We start from the raw sequence: 23977 nt of genomic DNA, 5'->3' as shown, positions 1-23977 counted from the left end.
TCAGCAAAGACCTTGCAAGAAGAAAGTAATTTTACACCTGTACAGAAGCAAAAAAAAAAAAGCATACAGGACAGTAAACTTTTACCTTTAAAAATACCTAGAATATCAGGCAAAGGTTTTGTGAACTGTATCTAAATTTTATCCCAGTCCCATCCTAAGCCAGGAAAAGTTTTGCAAGTGGCACTCATGCATAGGCAGATAACCAGATTTCACTGTGTGCTTTTGTAGACCCATCCCTAACTCTGCTGTATGAAGGGTAAAGAATGCAATATTAGGTAAAACTTCCATGGACTAAGAGCAAAAACCAGGCAGATGAGCAAGTCAATCCTGCCTGACTTCTGAAGCTGTAGAGAATATCTGGGACTGGCATCATCCAAGTAGAAAAACACCTAGGAATTCCCAAGCTAAGAAGTTACAGATGAACATTTTCTGAACATTAAAGCAACACATGAAAAATGAGTCTGCTTGTACTACAGATGGACAGAAATTGCACCAGAATAAATCAACCTCTGTGCACTTTTCTTACACAGAAACACTTACCTATTTGACAAGTAAAGAAAATAGTCTCAAGAGGCTGAATATTTTTAAGATTAAATTACCAGGCTATGTTTTTAAAAATAGTAGCATCCTGTTCTTCCTAGCTCAGTGGAGCATCAATCCAGGTACTGTTTTGCAAGGCAGTATCCAAAGACATTCCTCAGCCTGCCATGTTGACTATCAGCAACAACAAATTGAGCAGCACTTCCCTGATTTGCCTTTCCCTGTCCTATATTCATCCTTCTAAACATCACTTAGTAGGTAAAGCAAGCTGTGCAGATAAACAGACAAGAAAAAATATGCTGTTGTATGTGTGATGCTTTCACAACTGCTCCTCATTAGCTTCATTCATTTTACAGAGATAGGACAAGCCAGTTAATCTGCTGAATTTTTAAATTTGTTAATTTATCAAATTTGTTAAGCAGTCTGCTCTGAAAAAAAAAATGGAGAAAGCAGAACCACAACTCAGTTTTATTTCTTTTAGTTAATGACAATCTCTCTCATAACAGAAAGGCAGAAAAAAGTGTTTTGTTCAAAATAATCAGATATAAATAATTATATCAGGAAGGAAATTATCAACAATAGAATCTCACAGAAAAAAAACCAAACCCTCTACTTTTACAAAGACATGTGAAGTTCATTTTTAAGAACAGAGCAAGAAGCCATCTTTAATGCATCTGTTTAAACTGAAACTTTAGAACAGCTCTCTGCAACACATTTTACTCAGGAAAAATAAGGTAGCTATATGAAAACAACAGCTACTCAATTCAAAATCATTAAGCAGAATGTTTTTACCACCTACCATTCACATCAATTTTGATTTTGCACAATGATTCATATCACTTACAGATTCCACTTCAGAAAACTAGGAACACCACCATTTCACTTGTCTCCTTCCAACATGAGTTAGTCATGGTTCTAAGAATGACTAACCCTAAATGTGCATTAATTGATGGCTACTCCTTTAACAGGAACCAATTAAAGCTACTGCATAGGAATAAACTATTTTCATTCAAGATTCTTGTATTAGAGCACTAGTTATATGACGCAACTGTAGTACTTGTACAGCATATGCTATTCCCAGACAGGTTTCTCCCGGCAGTCTTTTTTGTTTTATCCAGTGATATTGTGCCATATGTCTTGCCACTCTAATTGCAACAATGTCTCTAAAGTACTTAAAATTTTTATCTTCTTTTAGGGTCAACTTAAAATTTTTCATCTCCCTTTAATGATACCAAGGGAATTGTAACAAAGTGTGAGGAACCTGATAAAAAAAAAACCTTTTACTTTTTCTTCCTTTCAAGGAAAAATCCACATAATCTGAACATCCACCACTGGATGAACTACAAATGCATGTTCTGGTGAATAAATAATTTAAGCATCCAACCTCATATTAACTGCTTTTAGCCACTTACCTCTGGCTAAATAATCTAAAAATGGAGCATTTAAATTTTGTATTTGTAGCACTTCAGTAAGCTGTTGTACCTCTAATGAGAGTTTGAATGGATACTAAAGATTTTTCAGTCTTGCACTGAACGCACTACACTGTCTGTGCTTAGGAAATTTAATTCAACTGCAGACCACTTAGTGGTAGGAATCTCCAGCAGCCAAGTGCCCCAGGTAGCACCTACCCTGAGCTGTCAATTAAAACTTGCTCTCTCTGAAGTCTGAGATCCATGACCTCAGAATTCCCCAAAGCCAGCACTAGATTGCTAGGATGCTACATAAGGAAGGAGGTATGTATGCTCTGGGATATGAAGCATAGTGCAGAAATGTGAGCAGAACTGAAGAACTAACCCAGGAAGTGCCCCTGGAGGCATGTGCAAAGCAGGTACGCTCCTGTTTGTTCCCTTCTGTTACCAGTCCTACACCAGGCTCACAAGATTCAGCTAACCTGGACAAGCATCAGGCTGGAAAATCCACCTACACCATGCCACACGGACCTACCTTCTTCAATCCCACTGCCATGAAAACCCTTGCGGAAAATTCCATGTTTACCCCAGCTGCTAGAGATTAAACATACTCTGACTTGAAGTAAAAGCATGCCTAAATAATTACTTGACAATTTCAGAGATACTTTAATATGTAAAAGAAGTAACCAAACCCAAGAATCCTCATTCATAGCTCCAAGCTGCTGTCTGTAATCCCACCAGTTATTCTGTCCTGAGTTGCAGCTCTCAAACTGCACCCACGGACAAGCCCCACTACTTCACAAATGAACAGACTCAAGTGTAAGGTGGTGCAGAAAACTTGCCAAACGGGGTGTGTCATATGTCCTGTGACTCAATGCACTGTCATAGATTTTATGGTGACCCTAAAGATATGGTTGTTTCTTTATTAATGAAGAAACTACCCTATATTAAAGATTGGTTTTAAATCTTTATTTTAAAAGATCCAAAATTTACAAAAGAAACAAAAAAGTACTTCTGAAAAGAGCACAGTTAAAATAACTTTTTCAAACCTGTAAGGGATTATAATTCAGTAAGAAGACACTAAAATTCAGACAGAATCATAGAACACCTTGAGTTGGAAGGAACCCCTAAGGATCATCATTTCAACTCCCTGCTCCTTGCAGAGGCATAACTGTACATAACTTTACGTAACTGTAGAAGATTTCAGTTTGCTTTTAAATAATCTTAATTATAATTATGACAATAAATATGAACAATCAGTGTAAAGAAACTGCAGAACAAGCAGACATTGAAGTTATTGCACAATGTATCTGCTGAATCTCCTATGACCCAAGATTTCGGGTTTCAGTTTTTGGCACTGGATTCCAACAAATCTTTTGCTTCATTTATTTTTGTTGCTAAGTAAGGTGATCCACCTAAGAAGAGAAAGAGGAAAGGAATACTGTTTACACATTAGTATTAAGTACCAAACTACCTCACTTGCATCTCTTTATTACTCATTTTTATTAGCTCTTTCCTACACAGATCCTTGTGATACAAATGACATTGATAAGAAGTAAACTAATGGATAAGGAAACATGAGAAATGTAATCAAAACTGAAATCACTGTAGAATAACACAGAACAACTTGTCTCAGAGAGAAGACTGAAATCTGAAATCACTTTATATCCTGTGATTTAGATCTCCAGTGGGATGCTAGTGCAAACGTATGCAAGGTCAGCTGTCCTGAACATTAATTCAAACCTAACAGCAATTACTTCCACTCATACTAAAAACTGAGAGGTAAAATTTTTACATAACTTTGACAAAGAATTATTGTGCAGGCATCTCCTGTGTGAGATGCCCAGAGTTACCAGCCAGAAACTATCACATTAAAGCTATTTAAACATGGTACACCTTCTAACACCTAGTGCTGAACACTGCCATTGCTCTACGCTCCATCTAACGATCTGATTACAGTTCAGCAGTCTTTGTGTGTCTGGGTTTTTTTCAGTCTACCCCTGAGTGCCAACCATCTGCCCACAGTCACCAAAAACAACACTGCAAGGTCTATATCAGTAACTTACCACTTACTATAATACACCTATATTTTTACATGAAAATGTGATTCCAGCAGTACTGTGCACTGCCTAGTCTTTGCAAGGCATTTGTTCAACCTTATTTTTTTCATTCACCATTTCCTTCATTCTGCTAGTCAGAAAAAAAAACTGATAGAAGAAACATACAGAGCTAGCTGTACACACATACAAATAAAAAGGTGAGGCTTGCTTAAAGACTTCTTTAGGTCATTGCTGCAGGAATCCAAATCAGTATAAAGTAATTTCATAGTGTAATAAAACAACAGGAAAAAAAATGAAGTTCTTTTCCATGGTTTGGTCTTGTTTGAGTGTTTTAACTCTAATATGTAAGGAGGAAATTGAGGCAGTGCACGGGATGAATGATGAATTGACTATTGAAAAAAAATTTTTTTTTCTTTTCTTAAATCAAGTAGCTTTGTAACAAGGAATAGGATTACTACGTTGACTATTGCTTCTTTCACAGAGTAGATAAGAGCATCAAATAAACAGTAAAGACTAAAACCTGCAATAAACAATGTATTCCAAGTAATTTTTAAATGCACATTGATTTTCTACATGTCTAGAATACAGCATCTTAAAGTAAATTTCAATCTATTGGAAGTGTTTTCACTACATTTACATCCTTAAGTGCCATATTAATTTTGTAGCCCTCCAATGAGAGGAAATTCAATCTCATGATTGCCTAAGTGTTTGTTTATAATTAAGGCAAGTCCAAAAGGTTTCTCTTTTTTTTTCTGTGAGGAAATGTTCCTTCATAAATTTTGTAACTGGTAACTTAACATACAATGTATCAATATGAAAACACTTTAAAACTGAACTGTAAAGATTAACAAGCAACCATTTCAGTAGTACTCTCTGGGGATGTTTTTATGCATATTTCTATATATTTCTTATTTATTTCTAATATTTCTTTTCTCCAACAGTTTGGATCTCAGAACACATGTAACTTAAAATCTGCAATTCCTGCTCTTTCTTCTGTCATCTCCAGGTGGTAAAATATTATTTCAAAATTAAATTATACAATTGAATATTATTTTTAAATGAACATCTGTGCTACCCACAGCCAGAACTGATCTATACAGAAGCAAACAAGCCTCTCTGCGATGCCACATGTTCAAGTTTACTCCAGGCCCTCACTCTGCAGCTGAAGATATTAAGGTTTTTTTTCTACAGCCATGCCAGAAGAGCTTCAGGGGCATCGAGAAGCACAAATCCCTGCAACTGGTGCTCCCACTGAGAAAACGCTCGGTGCCTCACTATCACGCAGGAGGGCTCACGACATCCATCCAAACCTACACTGTGCCCAGCTGCAGCAGCATTAAAACTCTAAGAGTGCAGCATTAAAATCTTTGTTGGGGTTGTTAGGATCTTCCTAACAGGAAGCATCTCTTCACATACACTCAATATCCACCTGGAGATTCACAATTCTCTTTTGTTCACGTGTCCACATACTGCTACAACAAACGTAGAAGTTCATTATTAATAGAACTTGACCTAATAGGTACTCTGGTAGGTTAAGAGACTTTTGACCACTGTAAAATATTCGAAATGAAGACGAGAAATTCCTTTCTAGGTCTGTCTAACGTATACAGTACAAAAAGAATAAAAATGAAAAGTCTGAAATCAAATTAGCAGGACAGCTTTTAAACTAAACTGAAGGATGAAGAGAGAAAAGCATCAACACTTCCCACGGCCAGTGGACACACTTTTTCATTTTCTTAAAACGGGGTGCTGGTAGGGAGCCTATAATTCTGTCAAAAAGATATAAAACCCCTCTGATTTCCCCTTTTGACTTCTGAAATACAGTGCAAGTCTTCACCATCTGTTATTTTAAAGCAGAGACAGCAAAGAACATATGGGCTTTCTTTCTCAACCAGCTGTAGTGTAGTTAAAGTTATAATAATAGCCTTTCTCTAAGATAAATTTACATTAAAAACCTGGCCCGTAAAGCAACAGTGCCCAGCTTTACATTCTTTCCAAGTGAATTCCATGAAGTCTGGAATTCATCAATGATGTACTTAGTAACCGCAAAACATTTCCCCACAGAAAATTACTTTCATGCATGCAATTGGTCCACCACAGTTCAAAACAGGAATTTTATTTTAATGTAAAATTTTTATAGCTCATTTTTCCTTATTTTTCAAGAAGTTTTTGCGAAGTGTGGAAAACTGGTCCCTGAGCTCATAGTCTTAACTGAAGCAGCACAAGTACAGAAAACAACTTTAAATAAAAATTAGTAAAACCAGTTCATAAAGCTCAGTTTATCTGAGAGGACAAACAGAAGCTCAAGTCAATAAACAACAAACATTTGCACTTGATGTGGTTATTTACACAGTCAGAAAACTTAAAAGATCTCATTCAAGCCTCTTCCTTTCCAGCCCTATTTAAGAAAAGTTATAATTATTTACCTTTATCAGGATGATTCAAAATCATGATTTTCCTATGTGCTGTTCTGATTTTGTCCTTGCCAGCAGATGGACTGCAAAAACAAATTGAAGTGCTTACAAGAAATGCCAGAGCACTCAGGCTAAAAATTATACTGGCTTCAAAAATAATTGAAACTTGAGATTTTCACCATCTTGTGGACAAAACATAAAACTACATCTCTGAGGAAGCAACAACAACAAAGGCAGGTAAGGCAAAGAGAATGACATTTTTCAAAAGCCTGTGTATGTGACACATACAAGTATCTTTCAGGTTTTTGTAGAATGTAATACATCCACTCATTTAAAATAAAAAATTTGAGGGGGGAAAAAGTAGGATAGCCCCAGCAGTTCTAGGGTATATCTGGTTGGTTATTCTAGCATTAAATGCAGAAAACACAATTTTTCCTCCCAGAAAATAAATATTTTTATGACCAGTGACAAAACAACAAATATTTAATATTATCACATTTTGTTCTACTGTAAATATTTTTATAGCAGCTATAAATATTTCTTCTTTCTGCTGGGACCTGAAAATAATGCCTGTATATGTTATTTTTGCAAGGCTGTTCAACATGTTACATTCAGGGACACATTGATTTACAGGTGCTACCTACACAATATTGTTTACTTCAATGACACACATAAAATAGGTATTTGGCCTAAATTAAATACAAAATATGTATCTTACCAGACACATAACCACTTATTGATGCAGTATGCCAACACAGTAAAGCTCTTGTATGCAAAAGGACAGTTTGAATAGTTCAGTTATTAATAATTTTTTAGTATGCAGAAATGAATCAGTGTTTTCACTTCAGGTGACTTCTTAATCAGTGATGATTCAATTAATTAATCTTTCTGTAGATACAGCTTGAATGCAAGGTATCAGCCCAACTAAATTCCCGAGGTAAACAACCTCTCTAATTATTATTCTGTCACAGTGAAATTAGGGTATGTTGCAAAAATAGTTCACAGAACTGCATAAGAAAAGAATACTTCAATTGAACACAAAATAACGTAGAAAATAAGAAACAAACAGAGGGTGAAGGGTCTTGGATTATACAGACACAAAACCGAAATGGTTTATCACACAACTATAAATAACAATCATCTATATTTTGATTTGTAAAGCTGTTTCTAATACTAAAAAGCAAAGCTGTTATACCACATTTAGAACCTCAGATGGCTCTAAACCATAACTGGGCAGAAGTGGCAATTGCTTATTACAGAAGGTCATACAGGTCTGCTCTGAGAAGTAACTGTGAAAATAGGGGTTTACTTCAAATTTGTTTAGTTTATGAGATATTGTTTATCCCACAATGGGCTCTAAAGATTCCTTATCACTAGGAGAAAAATCACATAATGTCAAAATCACATTTTCCTTGGCTTGCAATCTGACTAACACCAACATCATGCTGCCTTCTAACATCACCCACTGGCCAAGAAGTCTATCACTGTGGTGGGAGGCTGCAGGAAGGGGCTGACAGGAACCCTTCACAAAATTCCACAAGGATGCATGCAGAGCCTGGTACTTGGGATGAAGTCTCCCTTGCAATGCTAGAGGCTGGGAAATTCCTGGGTGGGGAGTGGCTCTGCTGAAAGGCACCTGGGGCACAACAAGAACAGTTCTCCACTGCAGTATGTTACCATACCTTCAATCCAAACAAAAGTCACATTTTTTCAGAGCATGTTATTGTTTGCTTTTTAGTTTAAGCAGAGTACTAGAATAATTTATAAGCTATTAGAAGTCTTTTACAAAAAAAGTTATGGTTTTGGCAAGAGTATTCCACATTATTGCAACATGCATCTGCTTCATTCAATATTGCTGAAGTAAAAACATATTGATGCAATACACCTACCTTACACCTAAAATAAGACTTGCTTCTCGCCTACTCATTTTCTGTTCAAATCCTCCCTTATAGTACGATGAAAGACTCTAAAAAGAAGAAAGGGGAAAAAAAGCAATAATTAGTTCATGTACAAGGTGCCAGGAACTAAACTGTAGTTATATGACCTTATTCAGAGCAGTACATTCATCTATAATTTATTTTGAAGGCCTGGAATGACTGGAAAACCAGATAATATGAAAGGACTTCTCCTGAGTGATAACACATACAAAAAACAACTTAGAAAAACCTACCTTTTTTTTCACAATCTTCTACTGTTAATAAGAGATATTAATAGCTACAACCATTGAAATCCTGCCTCCAGGAAGAAAGTCCAGAATCAAAGTACATACTAGCATACAATGGTACAGTGCATTCATCAGGGGGGGCATGGGAGGGAAAGTAGGATAATTGCTGAGGACAGCACTGGTACCATCACAATGACAAATGCCAAAAGTGACAACATTTTGGCATCCATGGATGTTAGGGACAATCACTCCAGATATTTCTATAAAGCAAGTTGGCAAAAAACCCCAATAGATATAAGAACAGATTTGATGTGAAGGAATGCTACTTCAAAAAAAGAGTATAATGAGTTCTTTGAAGGAATCCTAAGAAACAAGAAAAAAAAAAAAAAAGAAATGAGAAAAATAAACAGAAAAAAAAAACCCAAGAAAAAAAGAAGGCTTAGCATAAAGCCACAACCTCTATTTCAGGAAGCCACTGAGCTGGAGAACACTGGAAAATAGTCAAGTATGTAGGGAAATCTTAAGCCTTTACATCCTTCCGTCAAAACTAATGACTGACAACTATTAGATGCATGATCTGGGGTTAATTTTTTTTAAACTCATTGTCATATGAAACTTTATCCACTGTTTCAAGAAGGGAAGAAAAAAACAGGGGGAAAAGAACATTAAATAGGATATGGAGATGAGAGTAAATCATTATAGGTACTGTCACAGAGAATGAGTTGAAAGTGTATTTGTCAACCATAAATCTATTTTAAATTATGAAAAAAACCTATGGAACCATCATTGATGGTTAGCAGTGACCACAATGTGAATGTTTCTTTAAGTCCCAGAGGCAGCAGATGTAGCTCCAAGCCTTGGCAAACTGGCACACAGAAATCACTCAACAAGACTAAAGTCTTTTACTCAATGCAAAATCTATCAAAAAAATAAAGCTTCTTTTGTTGCTATCAAAGGGAAGTCTGGCCTGAGAGCTGGGGCTATGTTTAAGTATTCCCTCTAACACCAAGTAAAATGTGCCTGGCCCTTGAAAAAAGACTCTTCTCACTAAATAAAGTCATTCATATTCAGTGAGAATTTTGCCTTATGTCTACACAAGCTCTCTTATATAATTTCAAAACCATTATATCATTTAAGGGGCTCTGTCTATGATATCTAAGAAAAGCCTTTAGGTTTAGGAGACATATTCCCCCAAAAGCATGGTTCAGAAATACTTCACCTATTGCTATATAAAGTCACACGTAACCACAGAAGAGATTTTTTTAGTGTGTTGTTATTGTCCAAAACAAAAAGTGGAACAAAGTAACCACTACTGTAACACTACAGGTATCAGAGCTGAAGGAAGTGTGGACATGCCATGCCAACAATGAGAAGCTGTGGAGGAGCCACTTCTGTAACTATGGGGTAACACAAACCAGGTCTGGAACAGTGCACATGGCCATGACAGGTTAGAGGGTGCAACACTAAGGGAACACACTGCGCTTCTCTGGTTCTCTGAAAGGAAATTATGTCAATAATTTAATTAACAGGTAAGACCCTTGAAGAGCAGAACTGCACAGAAATTTGCAACAATACCAACAATTACTACAAGCAAAAGAGAAAAGCATACTTTAATGCTCTCTGGAAGTTTTTCCAGAAACATTTGCTCCCAAAGCAGTCTAGGTGCAGAAGGTTTCCTCAATTCTTCTCTGCCCTTCCACTCTGACATACAACTCTAATGCAGGAGAACACTAGCTTGCTATTAATGTAGAGAAGAGCAACATTTGAATTTAACACAGCTTGTCTCTGTTCTTGGTAGACTTCATCTAAAACACTATTTAAAATGAAAGACTAGGGAGAGACGGCAGCAAGCTTCCATTCAGAAATATTTTTTCATGTTTTTAAAGCCTACTTCCTTGACACTGTTCTAACCTTAGGAAGCCTCGGTTCATCCCCCAGAGGAAAGAAAAAAGAAACTCTGTACCCTGTGTCCTGTCACACACAAAAGGTTTGTTGAATTGGTCGCCACGAAAAAATATTTTCTTCTCATAACTGAAGGATGTAAAAACAATAATCAATTCTTAAATTCAGATCTCCATCCTAAGCAGAATTTAAAACAAAAGGAAATTACACATAAAGGCATTTTTTCCGTTGGTTAGAAAAAAGAGGAAAAAACACTGAGACTTCATTTTAGGCAACACGTAGGCAAATTTCTAGTTCCCTAATGAAAGCACTTTTGCATCCTACTCAAACTAAAACATTTTTTTCCTAGTTGTAAATTCTAAGTAATGCCTGGAAAGATATTTTTCTGTTATGAGAACTCCTTGATGAGCAGGCAGTTGTAGACACTTGATTATTTATTAGCTCCAGCAATTGCAAAGAAAATTTTGTACTGGAAAAATCATTGAAATGAGCTCTTCGTTCCTTTGTACTATTTGGGGGAAGGGGAGGTGGTACCACTTAATTTACTTAATTTCCTTGCACATTATTACTGTTTAGCAATTTATTTAAGTCCTCCTTTCTGAACAAATGCTATTAATAGGTTTGGGGCATAGAGAGGGACAGAAAATGGCTGCACTTGCTTTGCAAATATTTATTCAGTCTTGCAAATCTTCACAAAAGCAACCAAATAAGAAAATCCAATGCACAGGGACCATGACATCTTCAAGGTACTTTTTCTTTCGTAGTACAGGGAAAGCATAATCACTGTTTCCATGCCAGTTAAGAGAGTGAAAACACCAAAACTGTGACCATGCATTACATTACATGGAGTAGTGAATTTTTCTGAAAACTATATGTTGCTGTTCCAGGCCCAATACAGTCCTCCACCAAAAAGGGAGCAAACACTGGAGGGAAAAAAACCAAACACAAAAAACAAACTACAACCACAAACTATTAGAAGCTGTGATATAATATACAATTTTGCTAATATCAACTTTAACTTCTTTAACTTCAGTTAGAAAAGAAATCTTATAAAATGGACTGCATTGTTCTCTACAAACTTTGTTTTCAATTAAGGACAAGAGAGACAGTTGCCACCCTTACCTCTCAATTCAGACCTCCATGAGTCTGAGCAGAATCAGATCCAATAAAGGAAATACAGCAAGAAAACCTAATGATGTTCTACAGAAGACATAATTTTCTAATGGAACACAGAGTTTCATGATTGTGGGATTTGAGTATTTGGATAGTTCATTTGGCCCAGAATTTCTGTGTCTATCTTCAATATCTTCCATCTATCTGTCTTTCAATTCTCAGTATCATAGATTCCACAAAGAAAGCTAATGAATGCTACTGAAGTACTTGCTTCTTTATTTCACACTTTAAGGAAATATTAATAGTATAACTAATGGCACTAATTCTGAGGAAGAAAAGCCAAATAACTACTTAGAGCTATGAATCTTCTACTGGCAACACTCTTCTCACTACACACAGAAACAAAACAGTGTCACTGACACCACTGACAAAACTACACTCAAACTAAAACACCATTTCTGTGGGAGCAACCATCATGACTTGCCATAGAGTGGAAATGACAGCGTTTCCTCTATTGTATTTCTCCATTGAAAGAAAGATGGTAGAAAACTTCAAGACTAAATTACAAAAGCATTTATAAATACATATTCTTAAATATGAAGTGACTGTCTTAAATGAGATGTAAAAATTCAGAATAAAGGTTTTACTTGCCTCTGCATACTATTCTGACTAAAAGATGAATGCAGTTGTTGACTATACATGTTACTTATTTACGTAAGTAAATAGGAAGTGTAAAATCCTCAAGATACAGCAAGCAGCATTTTAAATGATCACTTCATAATTGCTCAGCTTGACCTTTCCCAAGTCATTTACCAGTGAGCAGACAGAAAAAATAAACTGCATCTGTATTACCTTGTTTGGTTGGGAGGGACCATCAACTGTGACTTCTACTGCAGAGCAGGAGATGCATTGTAAATGGAGGAGGAAGAGTAGGGGCTTACAGAGGGAGGCAGCTAGCTTTTAAACAGTCAGCTGCTCACAGACTCTCAAGAAAAAGAAGGCCATGAGGGACAAAGTTTCATTCTGGAAAGCTAGACTAAGCACTGAAAATTATAGGGACCAAGTTAAGTGCCTTCACCCTAGAAACCCAGCAAAGTAAGACTGAGCCCAGACACTGAAGGTCATGAGATGGCACGGGTAGAAGTACCAACTGCTTGGCAACCTTTGTCAGTACAGTGTAAAGGGCAATAAGCTGTCAAGAAACGTGATGCTGAGTATAATTCACAAATTATACTCAGCAGCTTCATATTCCACAAAGTCATGTGAAACTACTAAAATAAGCAGTTTGCAGAATAAGTACTTATATAGGACCTTTGCATTTAATCTTTTCTTTATTGTTTCAAAGAAAATAATCCATTGTTAAGGGGAGAAGAAAAAAAATTAAAATATAATCTGAGAAAGTAGTAGCTGTAGAGTAGCAAAAATAAAATAATCCTGGCCAAGAATTATACAAGGATCTTCAATTTGGACCATGGTTGTAGAAGAAAAATATTATCACTATCCTCTCACAAATATAAAGCCAGAAAATACACACAGTAAGTGGCAAACAGGAAGAGAGTTTTTACTGTCTCCAGTAGATCTCACACTGAAAACTTGTACTTTCAAGTTCAGAAATAGAACAGCAGAAGAGATACCCTACTGGAAATCAACACACGATTGTGGGTAGAAAGGCAGGATGTGAAAGCAGACAGAGGATACTGCTCCAGGGACTAGGAACACTTAGAATGCAGAAGCTCCTGGTTTGCTCTTTATGGTTGTTCATGAATTCTGCAGGACTCAAAGTCACTGAGGTAAAAATGAGATAGGTCTGTAATGAGCTTGGCTCAGTCAGTATTGAGGGGTGCAGTTTCCTAGGAACAGACACCTCTCCATGCAGCAGCATGTCACATTTCCATGTGTTAAAGACTCACTGCATGCTTTCTTATGTGAATGTATCTGAATTTAGATTCTCTAGCCTATATCTACAAATGGATAGAAAAAGAATGGCTAGAGTAAAACAGCTAGGGAGGGAGGGAGGGTGAAGACTGAAGCACTCCATATTCTGAAGCCACATGTACTGCCAGCTACATCTAGCAAGTCTGCAAGTCAGCCTGTATCTGTATCATGTGAAAGCAATTTAATTCACAGTATCTAAAGTCCCCTCTGTTGTTTTGGCAGGCAATATGGGAATATCTCAAAAAATTTTTTTTTGAAATAGGAAAAAAATTTGACATTGGTCTCACAACAGCAATGCAATAAGAGCAACAGAGAGCAAAAAAACTTTTCCAGGAGCACTGTTTCTGGCTGAAACACATGGCAAGCAAACACAAATGTGGACCAGCCCCAAGAGGACAGTTGAATCTCCTCCCCAGGAAGCTTGGCTTGATCAAGCTTGTACCTTCAGCTCAGGAACACCAAGTACAGATGGCAAATGAATTTGGACCGCAGTGTCTGTCTAGACAGACTCTGTGCTGCAACTGGCCTAACATCAGTAGGTACAATGCCAATATCATGTTGTTTAAAAACTTACCTTTAGTATATTTTTCAGGAAATAATAATATGCAACAACTACTCCCTGAACATGCTCACCTATCAGCATCATGAAGGGAATAGCATTCTTTTGCTGTGGGTAGGTGTACACTGAATATGAACTCTGAAGGAACACAAGCAGACATCTATCTCATTGGGAATTATTCAATCAAACAGGAATGGAACACATGTATTTATTTACCAGAGGAAAACATAGCCACTGAAGCAGTAAGTAAATGCTCTCAAATATTCCCTGCATATGCATCCCATACAACATTCTACTTCTTGATTTTTTACCTCATTATTGTATTTTTTAACACGTACGAAAAAAAACCAAAGAACAAACACCTGGTTAAAAGTTCAAATTTGCTGGGGAAGAAGAAAAAAAAAACTCATATGTTAACCAGCACACAAGCTCTCCTATCTCCATGGCAACCCATCCTAGAAGTTCATCAATTTGTCTTCTTGATTTTTAACACTGTATCTAAAAGACTAAATTCTTTCACTTTTAGCTGCTGGAAATGAAACTGAATGTCATCACTGTGCAATATTTAGGAATTAGTGACATTCTCACAGTGCACTTGAACAATTTATCTTTACACTTACTAGTAAAGGGTTCCAAAACAAGGAACATCAGAAGAAAAAACTGCAACTGTTTATCAAACTCATAAACATCTTTTGATACAGCTTTATCCATAGCAATTTAAAATACAGAAGACAACATGCCAGAACTCACACAGTAGGGAGCAGCCCTACCCTGGGAAAAAAATTATCTACCTGGCACTTTACTGTATTTAACATACATGTCTTCTTTATGGAAACTTGAAATAAAAAATCATAATTTTAGCATAAAATAGTATCTAAACTTACAGAAGTTGAAATCCTCTTTGCTGCTTCTGTAATTGTCTGCTCCAATGGTTTCCAAACTCGGAAAGCGTAACGACCTAAAAAAGATGGAGGATAAATGAAATATTCACTAAAATGCAAAAAAACACCCCACAAACAAGCTCCAACTTATGCTCATCAGTTTATAGTGGAAAGAATTTTGTTTTTAAAAAAACACAACCTATTGGGAGAGGGAGAAGAATTTTAGTACACTACATCTAAAAACCTAGTCATGGACTGCAAAGACCCATTGTGTTTACTCACTATTTAACTCACTAAATAAATAGATTTAAATACATTTCAATATGATAAATTAAGATATCTGCCTTGTGAACTTTAAGAAAAAGGGCGGTTTGAAACATTAGCTTTGGGTATACATTATTTATTAAATACTCTTCAAAGGTTATGTCTTCAAAAAAAGAAATCCATGTACTACACGCTTCTTGCTGTGATGCTGTATGCTTAATTACACACCTTGTAAATACTACATTTTTAATTTTGTTAGAAAAAGACTATCTTCTGGGATTCAGAGCCATTCAACTCTCCACTAGCACTGAATGTGTATAGCTAGAAAAGAATAGAGGGATTCCTGTAAGGCTGTGTTCCCAGAAGAACAAAGCAGCTCTATCAACACCAGAATCAAGATTTATGCCATGTTACTGGAGGATTTTCCATGTAAATCCTCTCTCCCCAGTTATTGTTTTAACTATTCTTTAGCAATGTAACTCAGTGATACACACTGGAAAAGCTATTTATCAAATGTGGCTCTGCTTCATTCAAATAGCATCTTGCATTCATTCTTACAAAACATATCATGTCTGCAAGTTTTAGCAATCTAAGCCTGTGCCTATGCTAAGACAGGAGCCAAAAACACATTAGACTATCTCTGTTGAAATGTTGTGAGGTACCATTACCTCACTCTCTTCTTAATGCTTTCTGTTAACCATTATTTAATGTTAAACTCATACCCTGTCTTCAAACTAGAACCTATTTTTCAGAATAACAAACAATGCAGATGCAAAGAGTTCAGGTAATAAAAAATGTAGTATGGAAACAGTTAGTATGATAAATCCCTAGTCCATAAAACCTTTTATTTTCTTCTATTTCAATTTGTCGAGCATCACCTCCACATCACAGCATCTTGTTGCAGTCTTCTGTACTAAAGGGCTTCTACACTGCAATATGTTACTAAGTAAATAAACTTTTCACCTTTCATTTTGCAGACAAAAAGCAGATGGAGCATTTTAGCTGCTGTCCATGAAATTACATTATCCAGCTTTCTCCACCTTTTTCAAAAAGAATTTTGGAATTTATTACTTTGAAGGTGGACACAATTTTCCACAGTACTTTCAAGCAACCTTTCCACTTTCCACTATTTCAATTCAACAGAACTTCATTAACCCTTTCAGAAACTGCAGCTCACTAAGTGAGAGTTCTGCCAGTAATTTACCTTACCTGCAAATGCAACAGTTGCAATGCCAAGTCCAAGTGCTATCATAGTCCTGGCCTAAAGCAGAAAAACAGGAATCAGAAAAACATGTGAATTCTAATTTGATATATACACACCTTTTACTTTAACAAGGAGCATTTCTGATGTCTGATGTGGACATTTCAGTTTCATCACTTTCATAGCTTATAAATAAGTTCTCTATTCCACAGACTGTTAGATTTTATAGTTCAGTCCCATTAACCCCCACCCCTGTATCAGGTTTAACTTGAACTACCAGCTAGCAAATCAGTGAACACACACTGAAATCAGCTCATAGCATGCCCTGATAAAAACACAAGGCACATAACTATACAGGATTATTTGAAATTACTTGTGCAGTCTAGTTCAACACGGTACATAACAAAGTATCAGTTTACTACAAAAACATGAAGATCTAACTCAAAACTCCCATATCAGGTGTATGTATTTTCCTACACAGTGCTTGAAAAAGTCAGGCACTTCAAGAAGGACAAGAAGTATTCCTATGCTGATCAAGAAGCTGATGAAAGATATGAAGTAAACCTTGAAGAAAGGACTGCCTTCTCACATGCTTGCAGAATTCAGGAAGGGTAACAAGCTGTCCACTTCTGAAAAGCCCCTATGCAATCTTTGAAACAAAGGAAATAGTCATCTGCAGCATCACCTGTCTTATCATACAACAGTTCAATAATGCCTTGAATTTCCCCCCGGGAAACCTGAGAAATCAGATTAGGTTTATCTTGAATTCAAAACATAATGACAGTGAAAATGCTTTTATCACCAGACTGTCTTTTCTATATATGACTTACTTCCACAATTACTCCATAACTGGTTTATACGTTTTATACAAGCAATTCTGACAGAAGGACTTAAAGCTCCAACTTCAATGTGAATGCCCTAGTAACTGCATCTGGAACCCAGGTGCCTTTACCACTAAGATTTCTGGGGCTAAAATACTTTGGTTTTGATTGTACCCAACCTCATTTCTAGACTGTGGCAGCAGGGGAAGAGTACAGAAATACTGTTTTCAAAGCCTTCCTAGAGCTGTCTGAATAGGGCCTAGATGATGGGTTGGCAACTTGCCCAGAAACACGCAGCTGTAGGAGATGCAGGCGCTGCCCTCATGCCCAGTGGCTCTTACATTTGGCTCTGAAAGCGAGTGGCTGTGACTGCTGCCCGTAGCACTGAGCTCAGCACAGAAGAAGCTCAGCCTCCTCTGAGGTCACCAGCAGAAGCAGCTGTATTCCTCTGGATCTAGCTGCAGATTTTAACAAAGTACCTACCTGAGAGGGGATTGTTGCTTTAGATATTTTTCTGTATTACATTTTAGTAATTTAACTCTTCCATTTCAGTGTAGTCTTCAGTTTCAATACTAGCATTCATTTCTGAATGTAAAAATAATGTAGTAGCTTTATGTCTGTTGTTCCTTTCGGTTCCACAAAATTTCCTCTCATCTTTTCCCCATGAAAATGTTAAAGCATGTTATCTTATATGGCAGATGATGTAAAATTGTGAAGCATACAGTTCATCTCCTCACTAAACTAAAACTCTTTTCATTTCTTCTCACAAATCAGTTTTCCCAGACTCTCAATATTCAAACATTAAAAAAAAAATTCCTCCACTTAGACACAAACCTCAAACAGCCACCTTTCTGGAAATATCCTAACCCTATAGGAATTCTATATTATTCTGTCTTGTGGTTTGTGACCATGGATTAATATTAAAGAGTTTCCTTGACTTATTCAGACCGACAGCAAGAATCTTTTACTAAGTGGTTACAGTCAATTAAGAGCTCAACAATGTGTGAAATAGATCATGCTGGCAAAAAAAAATAAATTATTAGCCTTTGATTCTCCAAATTAAGTTATACTTGCTTTGCCACCAAAAAGGTGGTTTAAGTCAGTAGTTTACAAGACATGCAGGTTACAGCAAGGCATTAGCAGCAGACACCTCATCACAGGGAAGACCAAGCACAGCGACCAGACTAATAAATAATACCAGGATTCTGTCAGTTCAGTGCAGAAGCAGCTGAAGTGTTTTTGCACAGTAATCTGGGAGAACAATGCAGAGACCCCAGAGGGCCTTTGACAGTCGGCCATGTCCACTGGAATGCATTAGTCCAATCTCTGTGGAAAGCACCAGGAGTTGGTGGAAAGCTACTGTTGCTGGGAGTACAGCAGCTAAAAACAAACCATGGCAGCAGCCCTGAATAGGAGCAGGATGCAGGATCAAGGGGAAAATAAAGACAAGACAGAAAACTTGGTAAAACCGCTACAAAGCTCAAGCCAGAGAGGAACGAAAGACTGTCCACACATTTAAGTGAGGGACAGGCACCATAAAATCTGAGAAATACAGGTTTACGGTAACTCACCTTATTTGTATTTTGAGCATGTTAGAGAAGAGTCACTCGCCACATCTTAGCAAAGAAGTGATAATTTGACATGCCAAAGCATCCTGCATGTTTGTTATGGTGTGAACGTATCATAACTACACACATGTGATAAAGACGGAATTTGAATCAGTGTGAGATTGCAAGGTTGGCCTTTTTCTTGTCATAAAAGCAGTGGCAACTTCAAGTACTAACCAGTAAATTTTTAAGTCCAACTTGACTCAGTTTCCTTTTTTATACTCTCTCAATTCAGTTGAATATTTAAAAGAATCAGTCAAGGTTAGCCTGGTGCTTTGAAATGTAAAGTCCAAAGGTTTAATTAAATGCACTCCTTTCACGTCAATATTAAATGAAAGCAACTCGGTCTCTCTGTGGAAGGCAGCAGTTCATTTACAGCATGCTAATACAACTACCACCATGATCATTTTTGTCTCCTATTGCTTGAAATTGCATTTCATAAGGGATAAATAAATAAATACATGCACACTGACTTTCAATTATGACAGAATTGACCTCCCCCCCCCTCCAAAAATGCTGTTAAGAAACTTCCAAGATGTGGATTTTAAGTGAAATCATTATGTTACAATCCAAGAGGGAAAAATAAAGAAATAAAATATTAAAAACTAACATCTGTCCCTTTCTTTATTCAATGAATCAGCTCCCAAAGGTTAGTCATCAACCCCATGCTATTCTGCTGATCTCAGTATTTTAATTTTACTATGTAATTCAGTCTTCAGTAACAAATCCTCCTAAATGAAACTAATGAAAAAGTTATGCTAAATCTGTAAAACCTGAATTTTCTTAATCCTTTTCAGAAATTAGTATAAGAAAACACAAGCATTAGAAAGGCAACTGCCAAGACCTGATTTACCTAAGCATTTGGCAAACAAAAGAGCATAAAGCATATTAATTAACATACAGTATGTTAGAAACAGAGAATTTCTGCCTATTTCTTTAAGATTTAATTCTTCAGTAGCCTTAATGCCTTAATTTTTTTAGCAGAAGAAAGAGGGGAGGATGAGATAATTATTTTTGCAAATCCCCAACCAATGGTGCCCTTCTAACTGAAACATACTCAAAAAAATAAAATTACATATGAAGTTCTTAGCATTAGAGTTTCTTCCAGGGAGTAGAAAAAAGTTAAATTTACAAACAAAATGAGAATTTCAAATGCATCATTTTAAAACTTCAGCACAACACTCTTACATCTGCCAATGGGCTGCAAATGCTAATGCTTTCCAAATGTTAAAACCTATCTGCCTGCATATGATTTGGATTTTATACTGGTTCTTCTACTACAACTAGTGGAACACCCTTCTCAGTCAAATGAAAAATATTTTGCTCTCCTCACTACTAAGTTTCACACACACAGCAGGAGTTCTACAGTCTTTTGCCTCAGAAACCTACAGTGAGCAGAACAGAATAAAAAGCACAGAGAAAATAATAATTTGTTTTCATGGGTTGAATGGCATTTTGCTTAATTGTGGACCAGCAAAATAGGAAGTAGGTACCTATAGTCAATTAAATGCACACAAGTATAAATTGCTTAACTAAAAATTTTTAAGGTTTGGTTTTGTTTTGTTGTGTGTTTTCTTTAGTTCTGTACACTGCTAAGAAGTAGGATACACAAGTATATTAATTAAATGTACAAAAATATTTCTGAAAATAGGTATTTCTTTAAATAAAAATTCTTGACTGGAAATATAAATTATTGTTTGGTATGGAAGATAGAATAACGCTTCTGCTCCTCATAAGAGTAGTCTGAAAATAGGTATTTCTTTAAATAAAAATTCTTGACTGGAAATATAAATTGTTTGGTATGGAAGATAGAATAAGGCTTCTGTTCCTCATAAGAGTAGCTACAGTTTATTGGAATACTGCTCTAGAGCAAACCACCATACTAACACTATATGGAGGCAGAGCTATTGTGAAGTGGGATTACATCATAAACTCTGTGCAACCGATTTGATTTCATAATCTAGTGTTTCCCCTCTAGACTTAACCTTCCTATGAAATTTAATTGGTTTTCCAACAGTGAATTAAAAGTAATTTCAGCTAGGTGCTGTTCTCCATACTGACACAATTCTCACATCATTTTGTGCCCTTTAATTTCCAGCAACCTTTTTGTTTTGTATATAAGCCTATGACTACAGTTCTGGATGGTTTTTCATAGGAAATTGAACCAGAGCAAGATTCACTAATAGAACAATTACCATAAGTTATTCAAATCAATCTTCTTGTGTATGTACTAATTAACAAAGGCTCCTGTGGGTGATCTTTGAGAACAGACTCCTCACGCTTCCACTGCTGCTCTTCCACTGCTCCAAATGCTTTTGTAAAACAACTACAAGAGTAAACATGACCGTGATCAAGTGACTTTCAGCTAATACCCTGGACTAAGGAATAAATTCCAATAGGAAACTGTAGACATCCAGATTTCAGTCCTCTGAAGACCCACCCCAGTCTCCAGACCTCAGCAGGAATGTGACAATATTCACAACAACAAAGCAAGCCATGCTACCTCCAAATGCAACTTTTGTCCCAGATGGGTAAGCAGGCCCAAGGACTCAACAAAATTCTAGGAATTCCCTGCTACCATTCTGCAGGGAGAATGGCCATGACAATAACAAGTTTCAGAGCCAGTTTCTTAAGATTAAACATTTACTGTTAAATACACAGGAAGACTCTTCTGTGGGGAAAAAAAAAAAAGTCCTAGACTGTAGTAACAATGAATAAATAACTTAGAAAACTGTGATTTTTAAAACTGTGTTTTAAAAAAAATATTGTAGAGAAAACTTCACACACACAATTAGGTTAGGCAAGTAAGACTTTTAAGCCATTTAAAAAATGTGAAAACTTCACCATCTGGGGCTTTAAGCCGCGTGTTTTTCCCAATTCTCTTTTCCAATGGGAACTCACTGTTCCCTGAACTAGTTGAAAGTGACAGGAATGAAGAAGTGGGATAAAATCCCAGCATCCTTTCCTCTAGAGCATGATACAGCATGGAAACTTTGGAGACATTCTGCTTCCACCCAGCCTTTCCCACAGTACGAAGTACCAGATGAGAATTACTGTTCTGAAACAGAGCCCTACAAAACCTTCAACACTCAAACCTGCCTGTGGCAATAACATTTGCACAGTGGGTGAAAACACGTCAGGTATCACCTTTCCACAGCAGGGAACAAAAATTTTGGCCTTGTTTCTGAGTGCTGGGGCTGAAGTGTTTCCATGTACCCTATGGAATCCCAGCAATAAGGAACTAATGTGCATTTTCCAAACACTCACTGGCTGTGGAGCCAACCAAGGACTCTCGGTGGTGACAGACAAGGACTGCTGGCAATAACCAAGGATTGCTGGCATTAAGACGCCGTGGGATAGAACAAGATGTGGCTGGAGAGGGAGGCCATGCAGAGGCAGGGCAGCGCTTTTCCTTGCTCCAGCTGCTGGAGGTAAAACAGTTCGGTGCAGTGCAAGGGTGAGACAAAGCAGGGGACACAGACTGTACGGGGTCATCAAGGCCACCAAAGCCCCCCAAGCCCTCCAGCCTGTTTCCAGAACTGCACAGAAAGAGAGAAACCTGTCTTCTTGGCAGGGAAATCCTAGCCATAGAAAAGCATCCCCAGGCAATCCCAGGACATTTCATCAGCTGGACTGAGGCTGGAATCAGGACTGGTGATCTCCTTTACTCTTTCTCTCACTTTTCCTCTCTCTCTCTTTTTGTCTTCCTATTGCTCTTTAATTCACACCGTCTTTCCTCCCTTGCCCTTCACCCTACCCTGTACCAACACCCGCTGCCGTGTGCTGACACCGCAGGTCAGAGCCAGCACTGCCACACCAGCCGCGTAGGGCGCTAATGAAACTTCCCCGCTGAGGACCCACCGAGCGCTCAGGAGCCCCGGGTGTGCCCTCCCTCAGTAGAGGGACGCCGCTCCCGCTGCCCCCGCTGCCCCCGCGGCACCGGCCAGGCCCCCGCGCCCGAGCCCGCAGCGGAGCGCAGCACGCGTGTCCCCGCCACCCCTCACACGTGTGCAGGCCCGGGGTGCGGGCGGGGCAGGAGCCGCCTCACGGCCCCGCGGGTGCGGGTCCCGCCATGCGCTCACCAGCCCCCGGTCCAGCTCGGCTTGGCCCTTGCCGGCGCCCGTAGGGGCCCGGGCGTACTCGGCGTAGCGCAGGCCCTCGGCGGAGGCCGCGGCGCCCTCCATGATGGCGCCAGGAGGAGCGAACACTACGGGTCGGGCGGAGGGACAAACAGCGCGGCAGGACGCAGCGCGAAGGGCCTCCTCCCGCGCTGCCAAGGCCGGCGCGCCGTAACCCGGGAGCAGCGGGAAAGGAAGCGATGAGGGATCGTCGGGGCAGGCATTAGGGATAATCTGACAAATGGGATCAGGAGGGGAAAAACATTCAGACCACACGGAAATTATTCGTGCCCATCTTCAGAATACAGGAGTTCAGAAAGCGGGGGGCGGGGGGATATATGTAAAAGAAAGTATAAAGCGTAATTAACCTGGGAAAAAAAAAATCCCGCTAAAATGCGTTTTAAAATGTACATGCTTGGTTGGGCCCCAGTTGATGTCTGTATATGTTTCACTGTGTTTATGCTTTGATTCCCTGCACATGCTGCCACTTCGGATCGTAGTTCATTCACCCTTCTGGAAGGGCTCCTCACCTGCTGCCCCTGTGCAGAAGTGCCCACCGCCTTTGTCCCACGCCACAGACAGTAAAATGCCACAGACAGTAAAATGCCACCGTCAGTAAAATGCCCAGCCCCGTGTCCCCACAGCAGTGAAGCGGCTCTTCCCTTGTGCTCCTTTCCCTTCCCTCCTGCCCGGTAGTGCTGGCGATGGAACTGGATCATCTGCGGGTTGCTAAGCCGTGTGAATGGACAAAAAGAATTATCTCCTTACCTCCTATTTCAAACGACGATTGCTCTTCTGAGCATCTCTTAAGTGTCTTTTAAAATACCCTCTGTGAGCCGACCACATAGAGCATTTCATTAACCTTAGAAAGACCTATAAATTTAACTTTCTACTGAACAGAAGTCATTGGAAGTTTCATGATGATCCGTTCGTCAAGAATTGCATTCATTTTTACTTCTTCATTGGACATATAACATACAATCATGTAT

At 38.1% G+C, this 23977-nt stretch overlaps 1 protein-coding gene across 2 annotated transcripts; it reads right to left on the bottom strand.

Moving 5' to 3' along the window:
• Window positions 1–986: 986 nt before the first annotated feature.
• On the bottom strand, window positions 987–23096 carry DNAJC15 (DnaJ heat shock protein family (Hsp40) member C15). 2 transcript variants are annotated; one of them, XM_039716698.1, is made up of 6 exons: window positions 22953–23096; window positions 16451–16502; window positions 14981–15054; window positions 8313–8389; window positions 6436–6506; window positions 987–3364 (listed from the first exon to the last, which is right to left on the bottom strand). In XM_039716698.1, exons 1-6 carry the CDS (start codon window positions 23052–23054, stop codon window positions 3294–3296), a joined length of 447 nt encoding a protein of 148 aa, XP_039572632.1. In that variant the 5' UTR covers window positions 23055–23096; the 3' UTR covers window positions 987–3293. The 2 variants fall into 2 exon arrangements, with proteins under 2 accessions (XP_039572632.1, XP_039572633.1); XM_039716699.1 differs by lacking the exon at window positions 22953–23096 and adding an exon at window positions 21066–21090.
• Between the last annotated feature and the right edge of the window lie 881 nt (window positions 23097–23977).

This window comes from Passer montanus, unplaced genomic scaffold (genome assembly GCF_014805655.1).
Source record: "Passer montanus isolate IOZ18808 unplaced genomic scaffold, ASM1480565v1 scaffold36, whole genome shotgun sequence".
Lineage (NCBI taxonomy): Eukaryota > Metazoa > Chordata > Aves > Passeriformes > Passeridae > Passer > Passer montanus.
Note: the sequence above shows the minus strand (reverse complement) of the source record. Positions and strands in the feature narration are given on the sequence as shown.